The sequence below is a fragment of the Ailuropoda melanoleuca genome, chromosome 7 (assembly GCF_002007445.2).
Source record: "Ailuropoda melanoleuca isolate Jingjing chromosome 7, ASM200744v2, whole genome shotgun sequence".
NCBI classification, from domain to species: Eukaryota; Metazoa; Chordata; class Mammalia; order Carnivora; family Ursidae; genus Ailuropoda; species Ailuropoda melanoleuca.
In genome coordinates, this window is record NC_048224.1 from 132,270,709 (window position 1) to 132,279,148 (window position 8,440).

General features: G+C 42.5%; 1 protein-coding gene across 1 annotated transcript in view; it reads right to left on the reverse strand.

Moving 5' to 3' along the window:
* Positions 1-7,123: 7,123 nt before the first annotated feature.
* Positions 7,124-8,440, reverse strand: part of POGLUT2 (protein O-glucosyltransferase 2) — a 12,415-nt gene continuing 11,098 nt past the window's right edge. Inside the window, exon 10 of the mRNA XM_002914846.4 lies at positions 7,124-7,354. Within this exon, the coding sequence (XP_002914892.1) occupies positions 7,337-7,354 (18 nt within the window). The 3' untranslated portion in view covers positions 7,124-7,336. The remainder of the gene's footprint in view (positions 7,355-8,440) is intronic.

Sequence of the window (8,440 nt, forward strand, 5' to 3'; positions counted from 1 at the left end):
AAAAAAAAAACCCAACGTTTTATTACATGTGCACAGAGGTCCTAAAGAAATGATCAAGACAGGCAATTACTATACTCTTTAGACAAAGACAATAAATCTGTGAAGAATTGACAGGACAAAGAAAACTTCGGGACCTTCAATCAGTAAAGAATTCTAAACAGAATTTGGGTCATGGAAGCAAATTAGTAAAAGGTAACAAAGGTTGTTTATATAGCTTTCTCAACTCTAAATTTTCCATCTCTGGTGATAAGGATGACACTTTACCTCCTGGTACAGGGAGAGTGCCTTTCACGGGGAGATTCATTTCCTGCTTTCAGGGGGACAGAGGAGGGTCTGAGTGTCCTTGCATGGGCTGTCTCATAAGGTAATTTTATTTAAAATAACCAATATGCCAAAATGGCACATTTTAAGGCAACCTACCCTTGGGCCCTACAAGATCAAATTGGCTTTAATGAATGATTCATGAATGGGGCAGAATCCACTAGCAAATAAAAAGGGAGCTCCATCAAGCTGTGGAAGAAGAAAGATTTCTAAATGTTGGGGGTTGGGGGAAAGGAAGTTGTTAGCAAGTAATGCATTGTTTTAGGCAGGGTCCTCCTCCTAAGGAGAGCGGAAGGGGTCTGTCAGTAAATTTCCTAGTGCAGTAGTGCTGACGGGGAAATTCCATGTTGACTGGTTAAAGGTTACATTGGTGGTGGGGGTGGGGATCGAAATTGCAATTAAGTTAGTAGTAAGTCTTGGTTTGCTGATGTGGGCTCTTACTGTAAGTGACTCCATCTGGGTCTGTGGTTTTCTTTTTAACAATATGATCAGTCCTGTGACTTCTTACCTTTCTGTTTCCTACTGGTCATCTTCCCTGGCTCCTTCAGCCCTAGGCACCCAGGCCTCTTTGCTATCCTCACACCTGAACCCACCAGACACGCCCCCAGTACAGGAATTTTGTGCTGGCTGTTCCTCCTCCAGTGGCATCTCCTTGGGGTCCTTACTTACATGTCATTTTCTCAGTGCGGCCTTCCCTAATCAACTCACCCACTCTTCCTATCCTTCTATCCTGGTCCCCTAATATACTGTGACTGCGTCTGTCCCCTCACTGAACTGCAAACTCTCCACGAAGGCAGGGTGTTTGTCGTTGTTGTTTTACCTTGAGCCTCCTGTGCGTGGAATCATGCCCGGCAAATCAGTACCCCAAGCCCAGTGCAGGTGGTAACTGCCCTCTTTCCTGTCACTCATTTGTGCATGTGTGTGCACACACGTGTGTGTGGTTCTGTGTCGTTTTATCACATGCTATATTCCGCTAACCAGCACTATGATCAAGATAAAGGGCTGATCCATCACCAAAGTATCCCTCATACTACCCTTTATAGCCGTATTCTCTCTCCATATCCAAGATACTCTTTTTAAGAAAAATATAATGTAAGACTATGGAAAGGTAGCTTGTGGGGGAAGGGGAGCAAGAGCACCTGGCTCCCGGGGTCCCAAACAGACCAGGTTCAGCCGCTCCCACTGACAACATCCAAAGGCAGAGAGACGAGAGGTGGTGACACAAGAAAGTTTATTTCAGTGAAGCCAACACCCAGAAGACAGTAGACTAGCATCTCAAAGACTATCTCCAAAGTGTCAAAATACTTCCAGGTTTACACAGGGAAAATGTGAGGAAAGATTGGTGGGTACACGCAGGTGGACATTGAAGGTCAGGTCAATCATCCTTGAGGACTCAATCTCAGGGGGTCCTGTTGGCTCAGGGAAGTTCTTTTGCCTGAGGAGGTAATTTTGGTTCCATGCAGGGGATACTTCGTCCTCAGGGTCTTTTTCCTAAGTTAAGAGAAAGCTGGAAAGAACTTACTTAGGTTTGCATTCCAAATGGGGGTAGAGAAAGTCCTCTTTCAGAAAGATACATGATGTATTATGGTTTTCTTATTTGTTTTTGTTTTTCTTTTTTTTGTGATATCAGTGGCAGGACTATTTTACTATGAACCCTTGATGGGTAGGGTAGATCTGGGGACATGCCAGTCTTCTCCCTTCTCACACCGCAAGGAGCATTACAACTGCAGGCATATCTTCCCATGATCCTTGAGATGTTGTTGAGGGGAAAAATTGCAGAAAAGGGATACAGTTGCAGAAAATGTTTTTTGGAGAGGGAAAAATTTATATACACTTATATGAGCATATGAAGGTTTCAAGTCAATTTCTCATACCCTAACCCAAATGTTTTCTGGTTCTCTAACCCAGACTTTGAAGGACACTGACCCCTGAGACTTGTCAAGTTTACCATCCATCAACAGGTCACACATTCTGTGCTCAACAAAGTCACTCCTCCTGACTTCCTTACTGGAATCTCAACTCTCTCCTCATTTACACTTAAACAACAGATTTGTAAGACAAGCAGAGGTGTGTTATGAATCCCACCCTGTCAGCACCTACTTTTCACTTATTTTTCCAACTAGACGTGGTGTTCAGGAGAGGAATTCCTGCTATGCTGGTGTGTCATTTGAGGTCCAGGGAACACACACAGGCCATCAGTGGCAGTGTCATTGTGAAGGATTGAAATGGCAAACCTCTCAGGCTGAGGGGAAAAAAGACTTGTGCAATGAGAAACACATGTTCTGGAAACTTCTAGAGTTTTTGGTAAAAACTCCTAAGGCTTTATTTAGCAGAGCCACAAAGTGAAGGAAGTAATAATTCTTCAGCCATTTTAGTTACTCAAGTTAATACTACTAGCATAATGTAGAGACAACCTCTTTGCTGATTAAAAATATCATGTTCTGTGTTTTGTCACTAATCTTGCTGGAATTGATCTTTGAATATAGTGTGTGCTAGGGATCGAATTGCTTTTCTTCCATATATGGGTACCTGTGATATTGTGATTTATAATAAGAAATACATATTTAGTCTTTATCCCCATTTCTGGCACTGGGCTCCTAAAACCCTTGGAATTTTCAGAGAGTGATCAGTGTGTCTTTTGTGATGGCAATGAGGTGACTTTTGTAAAGTAGCTAGGGATGGGGTCTGGCTGCCAAGAGAACCAACCAGGTGATTAGTGAGTTGGAACTTTTAGCTCCACCCCCCCTAATCTCCCTAGGAGGGAAGAGGGGTTTGAGGTTGAGGGCCAGTGATTAAATCAATCATGTCTCCACAATAAAACCTCCGTAAAACCCCAAAAGGACGGGGGTCAGAGAGTTTCCAGACTGATGAGCCTGAACACCTTTGTTGAGGACCTCGTCCTATGTATTTCTTTATCTGGCTGTTGATTCATAGCCTTTGATATCCTTTGTAACAAACCAGTAATCAAGTGAGTAAACTGGTTTCCTGATTTCTGTGAACCATTGTTGCAAATTAATTGAAACCAAAGAAGGGGTCATGGTAATCTGTGATTTATAGCCAGTCGGTCAGAAGAACAGGTAACAACCTGGATTTGAGATTGCAGTCTGAAGTGGAGGGCAGTCTTGTGGGACTGAGCTCTTAACCGGTGGAATCTGATGGCGTCTTTAGGTAGAGAGTGTCAGGATGGAGTTGAATTGTAACCAATTGGTGTCTGAGAATTGCTTGGTAGTGTGGGGAACCCCCCACACATTGGAATCATTAAACCCAAGTGTCCCAGCTCCTTGCACTGCAATGTGCAACCTTTCTCCAGCCTTCCTGCAGTTTTGATAGTAGGTTGAGTTTCCACATACACACGGGTCTGCGTCTGTTTATGCAGCCCTATTCTGTTATTGTTGTATATTTTGTATCCCTGCACCAATATCACACAGTCTTAAATACTATAGCATTATAAAAGTCTTGCTGCATCGTGGGGAAAGTTCTCACAATTCATCTTTCCTGAAGAGTGTTTAATTTTTCCTGTACTTCACAAGCCTGTACATTTTTAAAGAAAAAGTTCACAAAGTTCCACATAAATAGGGTCAGGGTGTATTTTGGTTGGGATTACATTGACTCTACACACCATGTGGGGAAGAAATAACATCTTTCATACTGATTTTGATGTAATATTTTTAAATTAAATTAGTTTTTTAAAGTTTTTATAATTTTGTCTGTAAAGATCTTGCCATTTTTGTTAGAGTCAGTTTCTCAAATATGTTATTCATAGTTTTCAAAGCTATTTTAAGTGCTATCTTAAACATTTTTATTTCGTTTTCTGTTACTAACTGGTATGTTGAAATGCAATTGAACTTTGTATGTTGGTTTTGTATTTAGCAAATGCAAAATCCTCTTGCTAATTCCAACAATTTATCTGTAGATTCATTTGGGTTTTCTGTGTACTGAAGCTGGTTATCTGCCTTTAATGACAGTTTTATTTATTATTTTTTCAATGCTACTTTCTACTTTTTTTTCTAGATTTACTGTGCTTGCTCAGACCTCCAGCAATATGTTTTTTTGCTTTTTGTTTCTTGTTTTTTTTTTGACAGAGAGAGAGAGAGAGACAGCCAGTAAGAAAGAGGACACAAGCAGGGGGAGTGGGAGAGGAAGAGGCAGGCTCCCAGCAGAGCAGGGAGCCCGACGTGGGGCTCGATCCCAGGACTCTGGGATCATGACCTGAGCCAAAGGCAGATGCTCAACAACTGAGCCACCTAGGCGTCCCCTCCAGCAATATGTTGAACAGTAGTGTGTGATGGTGGGAATCCTCGTGTTCCTAATTTCAAAAGGAATGTTTTCAGATGTAGTGGGTAGAATAGTGGCCTGAGAAAGATATGTCCTAACATGCCTACCTGTGAAATGTACTTACTTAGAAATAAAGGCTTTACACATATAATTAAAACTTTCAACATGAGATCATCCTGTTTTTAGGGTGGGCCCTAAATCTGATGACTAGTGTCTTTATAAGAGACAGAGAAGGAGAAGATACAGAGACACACAGAGGGGAAGACCACTATGAAGACCTAGGCAGAGACTGTAGTGTGTGTCTGCAAGCCAAGAAGCACCCAGAATTGCCAGAAGCCACCAGAAGCTAGAAGAGAGGCATGAAGGGAGAGAGCTTCTGGAAGGAACCACTACTGCCAACCCCTTGATTTCAGACTTCTGGCCTCCAGAATGCTGAGAGAATAAATTTCTGCTGTTTTAAGTCACCAAGTTTGTAATAATTTGCCGAGGCGGCCCTAGGAAACTTACACAGAAGATAACGTAGGAAACCGCTCCGTGACTCAGTGGATAAGGAAGGATCTCTTAAACAAGTTGCAAAAAGCACTAGCCATAAAAGAAAAGATTGCTGTATTCCTCCATGTTAAAATCATCATTCGGGGCAGGAGGAGCGGCTCCAGCCAGGCAGCCAGGCTTTGAGAAGGCTCTCTGTGCACTGGCCTTGCCGCCTCGATGCCCAAGAGGAAGGTCAGCTCTGCCCAGGGCTGAGGGAGGTTATTAGCCAAGCTCCTGCAAAACTGGAAATGAAGCCAAAAAATGCAAAAGGAAAGGATAAATCTTCAAACATGAAGCAGGAAACATGAAAAGGAATGCTCATAGTAGCTTTCACTGGAATTGCCAAAAAATGGGAACAACCCAAACGTCCATCTACAATAGAATGGATAAAAGAGCAATCCTATTCATCTGATGAAATCCTGTCCGTGTATAAATGAATGTACTGCCACTATATAAATTAACAGGCAAGTAACAACAGAAATATGTTCAGTATGATTCCATTTATATCAATTTAAAAATAGGCAAGATTCAACTACATTGCTTAGGGAAGTATATGTAGGTGGTAGAACTGTAAATAAGTGCAAAGAAAAGGTGGTCACAGCTATCACAGTAGTGGTCACATGGGAGCAGGTGAGCAGGAGATAATAGGGTGAGAGACAGAGGGCACTTCTAAAGAACCAGCAGCATTCCATTCTGAACCCGAATGGTAATATCAAAGCAAAATCAGAGCTAAACAGTACAGTGGCAAAAAAAAAAAAAAAAAAGTTACTTGGGACTATTGCAATGGGGAAAGGAGATCTCAGCATAAAACCAGCTCAATTCCAAATACAGCACGAGCAAGTGGGAATATACAGCCAAAGAACAGGGTGGAGGTCATTGGACAGAAAATTACTGAGGAATTGCTGGGGTTATGGGGGGATTCTCGCAAATCTGACCTAACAGGGTTCTTGTTGAGAATATACCAGTGTGATCTAATCACCTGGGGGATAGTGGAGGACCAGGAACCCTACTAGATAACAGAGTGATGGGATATGGAGGATGGGGATTCTTTCTAAACCAACTTAGCTGAGTGCTTGTGCAAACCAGATATTACAAGGAAGTGCAGATAGCCCTTGAAGGTTCAGGAGCTAGACTGAAGCTTGGTCAAGCAAAGAATCTTTGTCAGTAATTACACGGGTGTTTTCTTATAATTACTTTCAAGATGCAGATGTGTTTATATTCTTTTGTGTATAGGATACATCCCACAATTTAAAAAATTTGCAATAGATTAACCAGTGGATAGATGAAAGGGAAAACTATTGAGTAAAGGAATTTGTAGGACATTATATTATGGTTTCACTGTTAAGCTTTCTAGCTTCTTTTTAATTCTCTTAATCACATTTCAAGGTGATTTTTCAATATCCACCCATTCGATATTGAGTCTTTCTAGTTACAGGCACCCCTACTGGATTACTTGTAAGATCATGGTCTCTGCAGTCAAGTTGCTTCAAATCTGGCAATGACACGATTGCTACCACACTGCGGGGTAACGATAGTAATACAAGTATGCAGATGGAGAGATTCGGAAGAGGGTTTCCTGAGATGTGCACTGGAGGGTATCCAAGCCAGAAGAAGACAGTCCTAGCATTCCAGACGAAGAGAAAGCATAACCAAGGAAGGTAAGAAGCAAGGCCCCAACAGAACGGTAAGGGACTGGTGTTGCTGGACTTCAGGGTACCTGTTAGGAGTTGGTGAGAAACTGGATTACAGATGCAGGCAGAAGCTGGTTATGAAAGGCCTTGTAAGGTACCAGAGTTAGAATTATGTTTGGCCATGAAACTGAATATCCAAAGTCACAGTGGCATAAAGACCGCAGTTCACTGCTTTGTCACATAAACCATGTGTCCGGGTGAGTGGTGGCTGCCGTGATGCTCCACACGGAGGCCAGGGCCCAGACCCCCCTCTGGGCACCGCTCCACGGTCCAAACACAGCTAATAATCAGCACAACACAGGCCCTTAAAATAAAAGTGGTTTTATTATAAAATTTTAAAACCGTGCTTTAAAGGATCGTTATGGGAATACTGCATCATAAGAAGAAACATATGTTCATAATCCAATCACACAGTGGATTTTATACTGTCCATGGAATTAATATTTAAAAAACATTCTTCTTTTCAGTTAAGAAGAGTCTTCAGAGCACCATTATTTGAAGGGAAGGTATTTTGCATATCAGAGTTCATCTTTGGTCTGCAATTAAGAAGCAAAATATTTAGTGCCATCAAGAAGTCTTAGATGAGTCAAGAAAACTTACATTAGTCTATTATTTTCCCCTAAAGATGGGAGGAGGAAAGAGGCAAGTTGGTGCTAGAGGCGTGTAGGACCTAGACTATGTTTGGAATCGCCCCGGGGGGAAGGTCACATTGTGGTTTTTGGGACTACGATGAACACCACAGACATCTAAGCGTCTGCATTCTGCATTCCCGTAAAGGGCCTGTGCTGTGAATCAGGATAGTGAAGGGCTAGAACAGACAATGTGGGGGAAATTAACAAAGCCGCTCAGTATGCCAGTCAGGGGAAGATACTGATTTGGCACTCCTCAAAATCACTTAGACAAAGAGGAAAAATAAAAAAAAGGCGGGGGACTGGAGAAAGGAGCTGCCCGGTTTCCTCCGGAGCCAACAAGTGTTATGATACGAAATCACCAATCTCATGAGGGGGTACATTTCAATTTTGGAAATTTTTTTTTTTAAGATTTTTATTTTTAAGTTATCTCTACCTCCAATGTGGGGCTCAAACTTACGACCCCAAGATTAAGAGTCACATGCTCTACTGACTGAGCCAGCCAGGTGCCCTCAATTCTAGCAATTTTTGTTTGCTCAATGGCTTTAATTCATTGTATGAATTTCCAGCACCAACAGGGGTTAACACTGATGAAGTACCACTGCTCTAGGGTTAGTCACTTAGTGGCAAGCCGGTACTCCCAAAGGACAAAATAAAAACAAAATAACCAAAACTCTGATGTGTAGCACCTGCCGTTGTCATGGTGACTGTCCCACCAGGTGGATTCCAAGCTACCCAAAAGTAACCAGTGTGCAAAATTCCTGAATATGTCACAGTCAGTGAGCCTGTATAAACTGGTTCCATCACACCACTGGGGACAGTGGTCACTTTATTCCTTTTAAAACCTTGTGGGGCGCCTGGGTGGCACAGCGGTTAAGCGTCTGCCTTCGGCTCAGGGCGTGATCCCGGCGTTATGATGGAGCCCCACGTCAGGCTCCTCCGCTATGAGCCTGCTTCTTCCTCTCCCACTCCCCCTGCTTGTGTTCCCTCTCT